The sequence below is a fragment of the Mirounga leonina genome, unplaced genomic scaffold (assembly GCF_011800145.1).
Source record: "Mirounga leonina isolate KUSES-001 unplaced genomic scaffold, KU_Mleo_1.0 Mir_175, whole genome shotgun sequence".
Lineage (NCBI taxonomy): Eukaryota > Metazoa > Chordata > Mammalia > Carnivora > Phocidae > Mirounga > Mirounga leonina.
This window is the reverse complement of record NW_023270453.1, coordinates 519903-535987: the sequence shown is the minus strand read 5'-3', so window position 1 is coordinate 535987 and position 16085 is coordinate 519903. Positions and strand designations below refer to the sequence as shown.

At 43.4% G+C, this 16085-nt stretch overlaps 1 protein-coding gene across 1 annotated transcript in view; it reads right to left on the bottom strand.

Annotated features, from left to right (window-relative positions):
• PIP4K2A (phosphatidylinositol-5-phosphate 4-kinase type 2 alpha) overlaps positions 1–16085 on the bottom strand; it is a 170984-nt gene that overhangs the window by 25091 nt on the left and 129808 nt on the right. Inside the window, exons 5-6 of the mRNA XM_035021493.1 lie at positions 10030–10176; positions 4451–4489 (exon numbers count right to left, since the gene is read on the bottom strand). Of these exons, the coding sequence (XP_034877384.1) occupies positions 4451–4489; positions 10030–10176 (186 nt within the window). The remainder of the gene's footprint in view (positions 1–4450; positions 4490–10029; positions 10177–16085) is intronic.

Below are 16085 nucleotides of genomic sequence, written 5' to 3'. Positions count from 1 at the left end.
AAAAAAAAAAGCACTGTTCTGCTTTTTTAAAAAAAAATTCAAGACATCTGTACATGCGTGTTCTGATACTTGTTGCCATGAAAGTGATGCCACTATTTTTGCGACATAACTTCTTTATTATGCTAATGCAAATCACACTAATTACGTGTCAAGCTGAAATCGAAGGGGATGGGACTCGTGTGCACCTATATAAGCACTAAATATTTGAAATGATGGTTTCAAAACTTGTCATGAACAAGTTGAAAGTATGGGAAATTAAAACAGTTGTAATGACTCAGATGAAAGGAAGACTCACAATTGAGATGACTAATTAAGCCATGTCAGTGGAGATTCTTTATGAAAATTATCCTTTGCACCATGACAATCATTTCTTAGAGAACACAGTTGCACAGGGATAGCAATGAAAGATTCTTGGCAGATCGTGGGATTTCATTCATAAAAGGCGAAAACGTAGAAAATAAGTATTTTTAGCCTTAAGAGTGATTGTTTTGATAACATTTATGGTTTTATTTGTGAAGACAAAGAATAGCATGCTTTCTTGGAAGAGGAAAAATGTTAACTGCTCATGGAAAGAAAACCTGAAAATTGACAGAAAGAGAAAGGCGAATATATTTTTTGGAACTTAAAAAAACCCAATGTTTTTAAGAGTTCAGCACCATTATATACATTTCATTTATTTTTACGTATTACAGTTTAGTGACTGTTACCTCAGTTGTGGCCAGATTACAAACAACCTGCCTATCAGAGCCATGATGCCCTCCTACCCACACAGGCAGGCAGAGTCTCCATCGATTACACATTCTAATGACTTTTACTTCCTCATCTATAAGGTATTTCCTCTTGGCCCTGCCCCGCGAGCGCCTGTAAACTAGAAGGGCAGGTGGGTGGCCTTTTGGAGCTGCTCCTTCTGGAAGCAGAGCTATCACGAACCCCGAGCTCCGAAGGAAGCAGAGAGCACTGGATTCTTCCTCAGGGCAATGGCGTAGACGACTTTAGTGTTTACCCGGCCTAAGAAACAGTGACGTCGACTGTAGTTACAAACATGCCTAGTTACAAACATGCCTAGTTACAAACATGCCGAAAGCCTCAAATGGAGGAAATGTGAATTGGTTGTTTTGCCAACACAGTAGGAAAAGAAACGATTTATTTCACGACTTTTGAAGATTTTTAAATTAAGACTCAAAATGAACGGCTCTCGTACCATATTTAACTCCAAAACATTGTTTTTGTCAGTGCAGGGAATGCTTCATGATTCACGGTATTGCTATGAATTTTTGGTAATAGGCCCTTTAAAAAAAGGAGACTGAGAAGTGCCAGTCATTCAGAGGGTAACAGCACCGTGGTCAGAAATGTGAGCCCTGGGCTGGAAGCCTGACTCCACCACGTCCTAAGTGGGGGGTTCTGGACAGATCACCGAACCTGTCTGTGAAGTAACCTCATTTACTCAAAAGAAGTAATAATGGCTCCAACCTCGTAAGATGGTTGGAAGGATGACATGACTTGATTCACGTAAAATGTAAAACACTGGCACGTAGTATACACTCAACTAATGTCAGGTATTACTACTGACCTTTCTAAATCCCAAGACATCACAGTTAACAGTAAAAAAAAAAAATAACCCCCAGATGAAGGTAAGGTTTCACCTCTGCCACTGACTATGTGAAAGAGCCCAGGAACTGAAGCTCACGGGTCTCCCATCTGTCGCGATGTGAGGTGGGGAAGGTCCTTCCATTGCTGACTTCTTCAAGCCCACCTCCAGGGGAGATATTTTGAGGAACAATTCAGTACAGGATAAAAGCATCCTCAGTAGCCTCCTCAGAAAAATGGGTTTCTATTAGACAAATTCCGTAATTTCATTCTTTGCACAGAAACCTATACCCACAAAGGGCTCAGCACTTTCGGTGAGGCGGGCAGTGGAAATGGGGTGGATGCCATGGGTTTCTGGAAAGTGTGTGGTCCTACAGGCAGAGCAGTGGAGGGAGGGATAAGCAACTGGATGGTCTGCTTCTGATGAAATAGTAAGCCTCAAGGATGTCAAAAATTTGTGGCTTTCCTTCATACATGGACTCACTTTATGATTCTGGCTTCAGCAGCAACCACCCCACGGCCTCTAACTGTCTTTCTTGGCACTGTTTATTGGCAGAGTGGACCATGCCCCGGGTGATCAAACCTGAAATAATGAAAATGAACAGAGTGGGGGGGAAAAGGGTGGGGTCTGCCAGCAATAGTCTCGAGGGACTTGGGAACAAAGTAAACACAGAGCCACCAGCGTGGAGTGGTGAATGTCATCACCACCATAGTTCTCACTCAGGGGCTGGCTTCTTGTTATGATGCCGAAAAGTCTGTGTGGCTCTTCAAACAGTCCAGGTGTTTTCTCCTAGGAGAAAATCCCAATCCTACTAAACCTCTGAGTTTCTCATGGACTAAAACCTAAATATCCGCTAGGGTCTTGGGCACTTGGACGAAACGTTTAGTCATAGCAACATGGAAGCCAGCAGTCCATTGTTCCTGCTTTTGGCCAAAGCTGGTGCCTTCAGGGTGATTTATGTGGAGATCAGAAGTGGAAAAATATATTCACTAGTGCAGAGTAAAAATACAAACGGTCAGAGAAGAATCTGCCATTTCCTTTTCCATTCCTCACTTTATCACCCTCTGTGACCCGGCTTCTGCCATGGACAAGGTCACCAGAGTTCCCTGGTGGTAAGTCCAATGGATAATTCTCAGTCCTCATCCTACCTGGCCTTGCAAAAGTATCTGATTCTGGGACAGTTCTCTTTCTCTGGTTTCTAGGATACAACTAGAGGGCAAGTCTCCCGAGACCAGGGGCATTATTCAAGGCAGTATTTCTCACAATGCTTGGAGAAACGCTTGCTCATAAAAGATACTCCGTAAATGTCTGAACAGACCCAAACTTTCCTGGCTCGTCTGCTCATCTCCTGTCTTTTTGGCTGATCCTCTGCAGGACTCTCTCCTTTCACCCTCTCCTTAAATGATGAAGTTCTTCTGGGCTGGTTCTAGACATATTTCTATTCCATACGCTCATCCTGGGTGGCCTCAGCTACTTCCCTGTCTTGGCTGATCACCCTTCCTGTGAGGTCTTCCAAGCCTTTTTTTACTGACCATCTCGGTTCTAGTGCCTCCTTCCACTCTGCTCTCTCTTTCAGTGGGACCAACACGCTCCCACTGTCCAAACCAGACCCATGGGAGTCCTTCTGAACCCCACCCTCCCTCCACACACACTCCCTGGCACTGTTCGCCTCCCACATCAAATCTCCGGCTTCTGTGGCTTCTTCCTAAATCTCCCTATAACTTATCCTCTTCCACCATCCCAGTTCAGGCCACCACTCTATCCGAGTTATTCCAACAGCCTTTCCAAGTGGTGCAGCTTATGTCACCCTCCAGCCAAAGCGCCAGGTGCCCCTCTCTGTCCCCCTACCCCCACCGAGTCAGGTGCTACATGCTCCCTATTAAACTGCTTATCACATGATAACTGTCATTTCCTATTTTAATGTCTGTGTCGCCTGCTAGATATGTCTGTGTGGTTCCTTATTTGAGCCCCTGAAGCTAGGATGGTAGCCATGAAAAAATTCACAAATACTTCCGAATGAGTAAAGAAAAGTAGATTCCCGAAATGTAAAATTCAAATCAAGACAGGATGAGAACATTCTAAAATCGTAATTTAAAATCCTGAGCCCCGTTTTCAACGGTTTGGTCAAAAAACTTCACCAGGTGACGAGGAGGGGGAGTAACTGAGAGTATCGAGGTACCTTTCGTATAAGCAAATGCCGATTTGGGTCAGTTTCAGTCGCCACACAGAAAGCTACTTCCCAAACTCTTAATCAAACTGATTCAAGTTGAATCTGTCTATACTCTTGCATAATAAACCAAACGTAGTTCAAATATTACCTGCTGTCCAGTGACTCAGGAAAATATAAGATATAATCTCCACATCCCTAATTCTTTAAGTCAAAAGCACTCTAATCCTATCTTAGAGCTGGAAAGGGGTCTGAAGCTCATCCGAGCCAATCTTTTCCAGGTGAAACTGAAGCTCAACACGCTCATTTTACAGGTGACCAACCAGGGCTCAGAGAGGCGTGGAAAGGACTGGAGTCCCAGCCGCCAGTTAGGGAAAGAGCGGGGTTAGGACCCTGGCTACTGGGCTGTAGCTGCGTCTGGATCCTAAGTAACCACACAGATGGCTGTGCTTTCAGGACCATGTTGCATATGAACCGTTTCTTTCAACACACTTAAAACTAACAGAACTACTATTGCCCAACAAAGAGTGTGGGGCAGCTAATCTGAGGAAGAGAGCGGAGGCAGGAGACTTCTCAGGTCAGTGACGTGCTTCTCACTGGCGTGGCAGAGGGGAAACGGAAGAATCGCAGTGGAAGGCAGGAGAGAAAGAGTGGACGTAAGGAGGGGGCCGCGGTGGGAATGTCAGGGTACTCACCTTTTCCTTGTCGCTGGCTTCTCTAGCCACGGTAGAGCCCTGAAACACAAAGACCGTCATGAAAACATGCACATGGGAGGCATCGGGCTTCACACGTGTAAGCTATGCAAGTGTGCCCGGCCAGAGCGCAGAAATAAAGGAGCACCCACTTCGCTCTGGAGCCGTGCCCTGAGTGAGCTCTGTCCCCTCCCTGGCCACAACTCTGCCCCGTGGGCACTACCCGCTCTGCAGACATTCCTGCTGGCTGGTCTCCAACCCTCTCCCTAGCTTGTCACCTGAGCTGGATTCTCCTTGGTTCTTGTCCCCCTGCTGGAGATCAGAAAACCTGACAATCACTTGAACAGTAACTTTTTTTTTTTAAATGATTTTTTTTTTTTTTTTAAAGAGAGAGAACATGAATGGGGCGGGGGAAGGGCAGAGGGAGACGGAGAGAGAGAGAGAGAATCTTAAGCAGACTCCATGCCCAGCACAGAGCTTGAAGCAGGGGCTTGATCTCACGACCCTGAGATCACCACCTGAGCTGAAATCAAGAGTCAGATGCTTAACCGACTGAGCCACCCAGGCGCCCTTTGAATGATAACTTATTAACACCATGCTCTGCTTCTTGCCTCGATTGCCAGAAATGGTTGGTCTTATATCTTCAAAGGTGATGTGGGCCACTCGTGGCTGCAGTAGCCACTGGGGCATTAAATGCCTCCTTCCCCACATTACGTCTTCCAGATGTGGGCCCGTCCTAGCCCTCTGCCTGCCCTTCTCCCGTTTCAGAGTTACTGATGGACATGTTGTCCTCACTACTCTGAGTAAGACCTTGTGGGTCCTTCCTGTCCCCCTTCACTCTGGGAATCCCTTCATACATATTTACTTGCACCCCCTTTGTGCCAGGCCCTTAGGCTGAGCACAAAGGTATCAAGGGGAAGAAAAGACAGTTCTTGATCTCTGCAATTCTACTCTGCTGCACTGGTTGGCAAAGCCACGCCTCAGAGCTCTGGGGTTGTCCGAGAAGACCCAAGCCCACCCGGATGCCAACGGGGGCGTGCGGTAGAGCTCAAGAAGAGAAACTTCCCCTTGTTTGTGGAAGATGCTAATGCAAAAGTTGGCTTGCAGATGGCCAGTGAATTCCTAGCGATGTCAATACAACAAGAACAATTTCTTCTTCGTGCTCCTCAGGGACCGCTGCAGTATCTCACACAGCAATGCCTGGCATTCCCCGAATAAATGGTTGGAGAAGGATCACGACCACGTCACCGCTCTCCCTTCCCCCGTGGCGCGGGCCACCCAGGCAAGCCCAGGTCAGCAGTGATGCGCTTCTCCGACCACCTCTCCTATCGGCGTTTATTGCCCTGGAAGCAGCCTATTGCCCTGGAAGCAGCCGTGCATTAGTGGATTGTGGAGAGTCCCCCTCCCCCGCCCTGGATCAAAGCTCCATCCCCCTGGTGGTCAGCATTCCCAGGTCGGCAGACGTCAGAGAAGCTGCTATTAGCCCAGGGGAAATGCTCCGGGTTTCTGGGGGAGCATCGGAGGAGCACAAAGCTGACCCATGAAACGATGAGGGACAATGTGAATTGTTCGTGAAGGAAAACATGTTGTCCCCCTGCACAAACCCAGCAGCTGCCACTTGTAATGGTCCATTTTCCTGGTTGGTTTTTTTTTTTTTAGGGATTCTTGAATACAGACCACAAAGAGCTTCCTTTACACACTGATTTCTAACAAAGAATGTTCCCAAATTAAAAAAAAAAAAAAAAAGACGGGATATTTGCAATATTTGAGCACTGTCTATGCTCCTGGTCAGAGGAGGAAACTTATTCCTCTTTATATCTTTAGCCAAGTTTCTGGTCTCTGTGTGTGTGTGTGTGTGTTTTCCCTCCCGCAGTAAAATTTACCCTGCTTCTGATTCTTGGTGAAGCTTCATCTCTATGTAAATGCAGATCATTAGCCTGGGGGAGGGGGGGAACTCACCCAAATTTAAATGAATTCAAAATAAAAACTCGAACAGAAGTAGAAAATAAGGTTAGTAAGTCAAGGCCAAGAGTTTGAGCCATGAAATGACGCCAGATGTCCAGGTTCCATCACAACCGAAAGTACTGGCAAGAAGAGAATTTATTCTACAAGCTAAAAAAGGGAGCTGAAATTAAGGAAGTCTGAGGCAAATTAAAACTATAATATCCAGTCTAGAAGTATAATTTACATCAAGATATGTTTACTAGATGCTTCCTTGAACGAGGCACTATCTTAGGGGAATAGAAAAATAAAAAGGACCAAAAATTTGCCTTTAAGGCACTTACTAGTAGGATGGATGAGTCACGACCACAATTCACTGGCCAATTCCCATATGCTACACATTATGCCGGACGTGACAGGTGTGTGTGTGTGTGTGTGCGTGCACGCGCACATGTGTAATCGAATCCTCATAACAACCCAGCAAAGGTAGGTATAGTTATCACTGTTTTACAGATGAAGAAACGGAGGTTCAATAAAAGTTCAGCAACCCACCCACAGCTAACAAATGATAAACCAGGACAGGAGGCTTCAGAGGTCACTCTGGCTTATTCTATAGGGGAGTCAGACCCGTGAACAAAGTCCCGTAATGCTCCACAGCGTCCATCCTCTAGGCAGCACTGCAAAGGTTGCTGAGTGAGAGAGATGATCCAAGAGCCCTGGAGAGTGGCTGGGATTTCCACCAGGGTGATTCCAGGCAACAAAATTGCCTCAACTTGGAGGCAGAACAGAGCAAGGCTGTATTTGGGAAGCTTATACAGTTTATCTGAACTCCAGAGGGGAGAAGATAAGCCTAAACCATCTTCCCTCCCTTAGACTAGCATTTCTCAAAGTGTGCTCAGCATCCTGGGGTCCCAAAACCCTTGCAGGGCTCTGCAAAGTCAAAACCATCTTTCTAATAATATTGAGACATGATCGGCCTTTTTCACTGTCTTGATATTTGCATGGATGTTACAAAAACAATCGTGGGCAAAACTGTTGGCAGCTTAGCACAAATCCAGTGGCACCGAATGCTACTAATAAAGTTTGTCATAAAATATATACAAAATATACATTATATATATGTCTAAAAATGTCCTTGATGAAGCAATGAAATTAGTAAATCTTGACCACGGAGTACACATTTCTTCCATATTCTTTGTGGGAATATGTATAAAACACTTCTGTTTGTGAAGAAGGAATGTTTTAAGAACAGTCATTTTTGTGATGATTTGAGTTATGAGCTCAACTAGCCACTTTTTTCATTTAAAACATTTTTACCTGAAAGAACAACTGGCAATCTCTTTACTCAGATCTGGGCGTTTGGTAGTTATTTGCTCAAACAATAAGGCTGTGGGGCTCAGCTGCGTGCTGGGGAGCTGTCTGCTGGCGTTTCACCAAAAACAATGCACAAGGCTTGTTGCCAATGGTAAAATTTGAGCTTTCAAGTGGAAATCAGAGTTTTAAAAAACTTGTATCCACCACCGTGAGCATGACAGCTTCTCAATACTTAAAGACTTCTCTTATGAGACTTGTGATATTAATGTGACTTCTCGATATTGCATAATGAGTCAATATTTGGAAGACCCCATAACTCAGTGACTGCATCTGTTTCAAATGATCAAAGCATGCAAACAGACCAATGGGTTTTAATGAAATAAATACAGAAAGTTCACTGATGTGATTTCTGATCCCACATCGTAACTAAGCTTTGAGAAATTACCTTTTGTCAGGTTTTGGTAGAATATCAAAGAACAGTATCCACAAACTTCTGAAAAAGTTATTAAAACACCCACCCTCCCATTTTCCAACTATGTATCTGTGTTAAGGTCTGACTTTCTTCATACACGTCAATCAAGTAACATTGAAACAGACAGCACAACCAGATAGGACATTCCAACTATCTCATATTAAGTCAGATATTAGGGAGATTTGCAAAAATGTAAAGGAAAAAAAAAAAAGGTCACCCGTCTCAATTTTTTGATTTGCAAGATACAGCTATTTTTCATAAAAATATGCTAACATGTAATGGTTTTTTAAATTATAAATAAAGTAAGCATTTAAAATTTTTTATTTTAATTTTTTAACGTTGTAAATAACAGTATATACAACCCAAAAGCTTTTGACAGTCCTCTTTTTAAAAAATTTTAATTTCATTATAATCAGCATACAATGTCATATTAGTTTCAGGTGTACAATATAATGATTCAACAATTCTATACATTACTTAGTGCTCATCATAAGTGTACTCCTAATCCCCATCACCTATTTCAGCCATCCCCCTCCCTCCTCTCCTCTGATAACCGTCAGTTTGTCTCTATACTTAAGAGTCTGGGGTTTTTTTGGTCTCTTTAAATTTGTTCATTTGTTTTTTAAATTCCACATGAGTGAAATGATACGGTATTTGTCTTTCTCTGACTGACTTACTTCACCTAGCTACCCTCTAAATCCATCCATGGCAAGATTCCGTTCCTTTTAATGGCTGCGTAATATTCCATTGTATATGTATACCACATCTTCTTTACCCATTCATCTATCAAAGGACACTTGGGTTGCTTCCATAATTTGGCTATTGTAAATAACGCTGCAATAAACATAGGGGTGCATATGTCTTTTCAAATTAGTGTCTTTGTATTCTTTGGGTAAATACCCAGTAGTGGGATTACTAAATCATATGGCAATTCTATTTTTAATTTTTTGAGGAACTTCCATACTGCTTTCCACAGTGGCTGTACCGGGGGTCCTCTTTTAAGAGTGAAGGAGTCTGAGATCAAAAAATTTGAGATCTACTGGCAAAGACCAAAGGGTGGCAATCTTTTTCTGAATGGGTCAGCTGGTAGATGTTTTAGGTTTTGTGGTTCCGAACAGTCTCTGTGGTACTATTCAACTCTGCCATTATAGTACAAAAGCAACCACACGTGATGCAGAAACACTGGCCACGGCAGTGTTCCAATAAAACTTTATTTACAAAAATGGCCAAGCTGGATTTGCCATGCAGGCAGGTCACAAATTGCCAGCTCCCAACTTGGACATCCTCCCCCAAAGTCAGTGATCCAAAGAGTCAGCTCACCTCACTCCCCTCAGAATTCCCGTGGTGTGCCTCTCACCCAGGGTCTTTGTAATAGCCGGTCTCGGGGCCTGTGTCTTCTGCCAGGAAGGCCCTTCCCTCAGCTCATGCCCTCTTCCTTTGGGTCTGCTGCAATGTCATCTTTCCAGTGAAAGCTTCCCCGACACCCTGTCTAAGGGTTGTCCCCCATTCTTCCCCATCTTCACTTCTATCCATAGCACTTACCACTTCTTACTATGCTATAGGATTTACTCACTACTTTTACTTATTGTCTGTCTGCACCCACCACAATGTCAGTTCCTTGAGCGCAGGTCTGGTCCATTTTGTTCATCGCACTATTCCCAGCACCAAAACACTGCCTGGTACGTAGCTGGTGTTCAAAAAATAACTCCTTGAAAATCAGACATGATACCTCCTAACATGTGCACTGCTAGTTTAGTTGCCTGGTGGCTTTAAGCTCTGAGCACCTCCTAAGTGTTTAGCATGATCAATTACAACATTTGTTTAATTACTTAATAAACATGAACAAAAATCTCACCTTTAAGTCGTATTTCCTATATACAGATAAACGGTGGCTGAACACATTTCTTGTAACAATCACGTAGATTTCAACTCCATCAACATTAAGCCGGTACATGCCCAAGAACTGGGGAAGAAGGGTGATCCCATGACATTCTACTATATACTGCACAGGAGAGAGGAAAAGGAACACATTATGTAATCAAAACGTGCTCATTCAGATGTAAAATATAACTCTTCTGCCTTTGTGTTTAGACAACGTGAAACCCTCCAACTACTAAGGTCCTATTTACAGAAAATGACCGTGTTTATACTGCCTGACCAGGATCTGAGATCACCACGTATACATAGATAAGAAAACTCAACTTATTCTCCAAAGAGATATTTTTCCCTAACACCCCAAACTAATTTGTAAAGTCAAAAGTTGGATATAACAGTGTTAGACAAGACGGCAAGTGATTGGTCCATTTTCTAATTCCTCTAAAGGGAAATCACACCCTACCGAGGGCCTCCCCCTTCCTTCCCAGAAGCCTGGGTGATGACTCTGTGAGGTTGAGGGAGAGTCACTTGGCCACTAAGATCAGCTCTTTTAACAGTGTTATGAAAGTATAGCATTGAAGCTGTGATTAAAGAGGAAACTGTGGAGAGAGCTGAGTGTTAGAAGCTGGGACAGTCATCTCTAGTCCTAGCTTTTGTTTCTCACCCATCACACTAATGCGCCGAGCTACTGCCTACCAGAGCAGCAGCGTGAAGGGAAGGTGCCACGCTACCCCAGAGTACTTGCTCCTGCTCTCCGGACAGACGGAGGTGCTCTCCGGACAGACAGAGGTACTCTGGCCCCCATGTTGGATTTCATCAAGGCCACTGGACACGTTCCAGCTTTGACACCATTTTTTTAAAAAAGATTTTATTTATTTATTTGAGAGAGAGAGAATGAGATAGAGAGAGCATGAGAGGGGGGAGGGTCAGAGGGAGAAGCAGACCCCCCGCTGAGCAGGGAGCCCGATGCGGGACTCGATCCCGGGACTCCTGCCGAAGGCAGTCGCTTAACCAACTGAGCCACCCAGGCGCCCTTTGACACCATTTCTGATTACAGTTGCAAAAACACAACATGAGTCTCGAGGTATTGATGACCATCCTCTAAAGGGTCACAAGGGGGAGACACATCTCCTTTGAAAGCTGATCTTTATAAAATGGGTCCCACTGCACTCTCCAAAGGAAAGTTGGGTTTTCCTTTCTTTAAAATGAAAGGGGAGAGAATATTTCAAAAGAGCTCTTTTTTGTCCTTGACAGGTGTGTGAAACCTCTGGATAATGAATAGCATGAGCAGCATGATTCCAAAATTGTAAAAATTGTTAAAATCATATACGTTGTGCATATTAGGGAGAGGCCTGGAAGAACGGTTACCAAGTGGTAATGGCAGAATTTGGGGTAACTTTGCTTTCTCCCCCCTTTTTTGTAAAATTATGCTGCTTGAATTTTTCCATTTTACAATGAGCATTTTATAAAAATAAAAATAAAAATAAAATGCCCTTTCAAACTTTTTAGTGGCAAGCACTGTCAATAATCAATTCTGATAATATTTAACCATCTTAAAGGTCAAAAAAAGCTTTTAGTTTTTGTCATTAAAGATGAAAAGCATCAGTACATGAGTTTGATATTTGTCACCCAGAGTGTTGGCAGGTTTTAAAGATGCTCTTGCTCTTTTCTATCATACTGACCATAACTGAGCTACACATTTTAAACTGATATATTTCCTGAGTAGAGTTTCACCTCAATTTGTTCTTCCTTTGAAGTCAGATCAGTGGAACATTTTCTATTTCTCTCCTTTCAAAACAACAGTAAATGAACATGAGGTTTGCAAATACAAAATGGGCAGTGAAGAGGCGTTGGTTGAAAACAAAACTTCTCACATCTGATCTAAAGAAATAAAAACGGCTGTTGTCCCTCACCTCTGAAGAAAGATGCTTGGGTGAGCCTTAAAAACATGGAGACTACAGGGGTCTACACTGTGTGAGCACGGTAGAAGGAATGTAGGTTTGTGAGTTGGAAAGAATGCATATGCATCCTGGTGCCTCCATTTACCAGCTGTGGGATCTTAGGCAAGTTACTAGATCACTCTTCATTTTAGTTTCATTTTCTGAAAAATGAGCACCATAATTCCTACCAGCAAGGAAAGTTGTTGTGAGGATTAGTATGTCAAAATACTTCACGCCATGCCTGTGTGTTGTACTACATTCTTCCTCCCTCTGCAGAGGACAGTGGTAATAGTTAACAATTATTTTCATTCAAAACTCTCATAAGAAACTTCAATGGTACGTGCATCTGCTTGGTCCTCCGAACACAGGAACGCGGACTGGCGTCCACTCTGAGGCAGGCTCTGTGTAGGTATTTTGGAGGCTCACAGGGCATGCATATTTGTCCCCTGCCCCGGGGGTGGGGGGTACACCGCTGTTCAACCCCTCTTTGTGCTCAGATTAGTCTCATCTTGGCCTATCTTTTACAAGTCCTGGCAACAGAGTAAGTCTTTTTGATCAAAATCTCTGTACCAAGCCACAGAACGCCTTGGAACAGAGTAGATACTATTATTCAGGTAATGAAAATGATAAAGAAACTTTCTGCACACTGTACAGGAAATCATCGACAAGGTTTTTTCTCTCCCCACAGAAAAACACCCACGTGGATTACATTCTACAACTCCTCTATCTTTAAGACTAAATAAATTACTGCATATAAAAATGAGATCAATTTAATCTGCATCTCCAAGCTTCTACATGCACTGCTTCTCAAAGGCCTGGCTCGCTGATGAGGCTCTTAGACGAACACCTTGAAAAATACAGATTTAATAGACTTCAGCTCCTGCGTTTATAAATATGGACCAGACCGCAACCTATATTCAAGCCTATCCTATTAAGATTCCAGGACTGGGGGCGCCTGGGTGGCTCAGTTGGTTGAGCGACTACCTTCGGCTCAGGTCATGATCCTGGAGTCCCGGGATCGAGTCCCGCATCGGGCTCCCTGCTCGGCGGGGAGTCTGCTTCTCCCTCTGACCCTGCCCCCTCTCATGTGCTTGCTCTCTCTCATTCTCTCTCTCTCAAATAAATAAATAAAATCTTAAAAAAAAAAAAAAAAAGATTCCAGGACTGGTGAGCAACACAGCTGGTGCTAAGGGTTTAGAAAAAGCATTGGTGGGGAAAATCCCACCCAGTGACGGAATTTCTGGGCAGGGCTCCGGGAAAAGATGAGACGGTTCCATTACAGGAGAGGGACATTCCAGTGGCTCTGGCAATGCCAAGCTGGGGCACCGCTGTTCTAGCGTGGCGTGTAACCGCCTGGGGAGCTGGCACAGAGGCCTGGATGTTCATCCTCTTGGCGTTCTTCACCAGCTGACCCCGGAAATGCTGCCCACAAACTCTGACCCCAGTGGCCACATCTGCAAACCACACACGAACTACCAGGGTAATCTCACATCCAGGGCGACTGTAAATTCATGGCCAGAGCTTTAACTGGGCCCTTTGCACAACTCAGCCACATCACGCAGCTAGGAGCCCTATTGGTCCAGCTCCACATTCACGAGCTGTGTATCCCTCGGCCAATTACTCAACTTCTCTGTGCCTCTGCATTTGAAGAAGAGGGGTAATGATAGTAATGAGGGCATAGGGTTTCTGTGAAGAATGTGAAGACCTGGGAAAAAAAGGACTGTGGGGGGCTGACCGCCCATGACCTGAGCTGGAACAAGATGAAACCAAGACCCTGGGTGAGGGGTGGAAAAGGAAGCGGGGAGGAAGGGAGGGAGACTTCCTAGAGCACCTGAGGTATCCCTAAAATGCTGAGAAATGAATTTTATTTTAAATGCATGATGGAAACTCTCAATTTCAATGAACCTCCACAAAGACCTTCCAAAAATGAATAGTTTTGTGAATGTATGTATCTGCTGATAAAGTGAGGTAATGTTCTTGTAAATATGAAAGAAACACTAAAAAAATTGTATTTCTCTCATGTTATTTTAGGATCAGAACTCTGAGCACTTTCAAGAATTTAAACATCATCGACAAATTTACAAAACATCTTGTACATAAATGCTTCCAAAATAAGAAGAAAGGGGTGTATTGCGGGCACTACAATATCATGTCATTCTTTTTTTTTTTTTTTAAGATTTTTATTTATTTATTTGAGAGAGAGAATGAGATAGAGAGAGAGAGCATGAGAAGGGGGAGGGTCAGAGGGAGAAGCAGACTCCCTGGAGAGCAGGGAGCCCGATGCGGGACTCGATCCCAGGACTCCAGGATCATGACCTGAGCCGAAGGCAGTCGCTTAACCGACTGAGCCACCCAGGCGCCCCGTATCATGCCATTCTTCAATAACCAATCATTTGGCAGGAGCACCCTCTTTTTTTTGAATATTGAAAAACATCCTCAGCATCTCTTAATTTCTTTCTTAACATTGTTGATTTGATCACAAGATAATCTAAGGAATCTTTGCTTCCTCCCTTCTACATGCTTAATTTCCAGACTACAAGAATGAAGAAATAACAATTTAATCCTGAGGATGACTCCTTAAGAAAGGTCTGAGTATTTCTTTCACTTTCAACCACTGTCTTGATGTGGCTACAAGGCAGGCCTTCCCTACTGGCAAAGGACAGAGACACATGGGTGTTCCCCACCCGCTATATTAATATCTCAGTCTCCAGACTCAGCAGGTGCAGTGCCTACAGTAGCCTGGTGGACTCCCTTCCAGAAGTCAGATGAGTTTGCAACTTCTGTCCTCTGCCACTCTGAGGTCCCAACGGAGATAAGGCCACAATTGGACCAAACAGTTGGCAATGCTGAACATCCATGTGTGGCTCAGAAATTAAGAGCACACATCAGGCAAGAGAGAGGATTCTTTTATGAGAGCATGGGCTGCATATGTACAATCCTGGAGAGTGTGCCTTTCAGTGGCTTCTCGAATGTGGCATTTTCCCGACACATTCCTACCTGTGGCATAACGCCGGCTCTCTATGTCACCTGCAGCCAAGCTCTTCTCTCACACCAAAGAGAAGCTTGGTCTGGCACCTGGACTGGTGGCTTGCAAATGCTTGCAAATCCACGATGACACTGAGTTTTCATCTGAATAGGTACTGAATATTTACTCCCCAATTTTAAAAGAGTGAACTTGATTATCATCAATTCTTATTATGCTTGTTATATGAAGCTAAAACACTCAGTTATTCTTGGGGTCAGCTTTCAGTGTTAAACTCACTGCATTACCTACATTTAAATGCATTTTTAAATATTGTTTTTATTATTTTTCACTTTTGTACTTTCTTGGCTGGATACCTCAAGTCCCCTGTTACTAATCATGGAGTGGCTTCTGTTTTTTTCAAGAGTACTCTCAGAAACTTTTATTTGCTTGCAATGTTTCTGTCTGAAACCTATGCTTCCAAACACTAACAGTTTTTACTTCCTTCTGTCTTCTTTTAAAAAAGGTACTTGTAAACGATTCCATGGTACAATCAATAAAACCAAATTTTATCTCTTCGTAAGTCTTCCTTAGAACTTTTTCCTACATAGCCATGGGTTTGTTAGAACTATCATAGCATGATAAATTAACACGGTGAAATCAGAATTTTTAAAACATATACAATGAAACAGCCATAAGATCTGTTTCCTTCGCTCTTAGGCGCTCAACAAGAATAACAAGTATTATGAATCCCCGCTTTGTTGCTCTTCTCATGCAAAATGAAATGCCATTAACAGATTCACAGCTGACTGAAGGGTTCAGCAGAGAGGATTCTAAGTGATGTACTGCAACGGATAAATATTTATATCTCCGCGTGAGAGTGTGAGCCTGGGCTCTGGCTTTTGGAAATTGCTGTTATTATCATGTTTCACTCATTTTTTTAGAGGCTTGAAGTGACAATTTAATATAGCATCAAATTAATACTTCAATGTAAAGTCTTGTTTCATTTAATGTTTTTGAAAGGTTAAATTATCTGTAATCCTTATTGTGCCTCTGGCTATGTTTATAGATCACTGACAACATGAAAGGAAAGGGAAAGGGAAAGGGAAAGGGAAAGGGAAAGGGAAAGGGAAA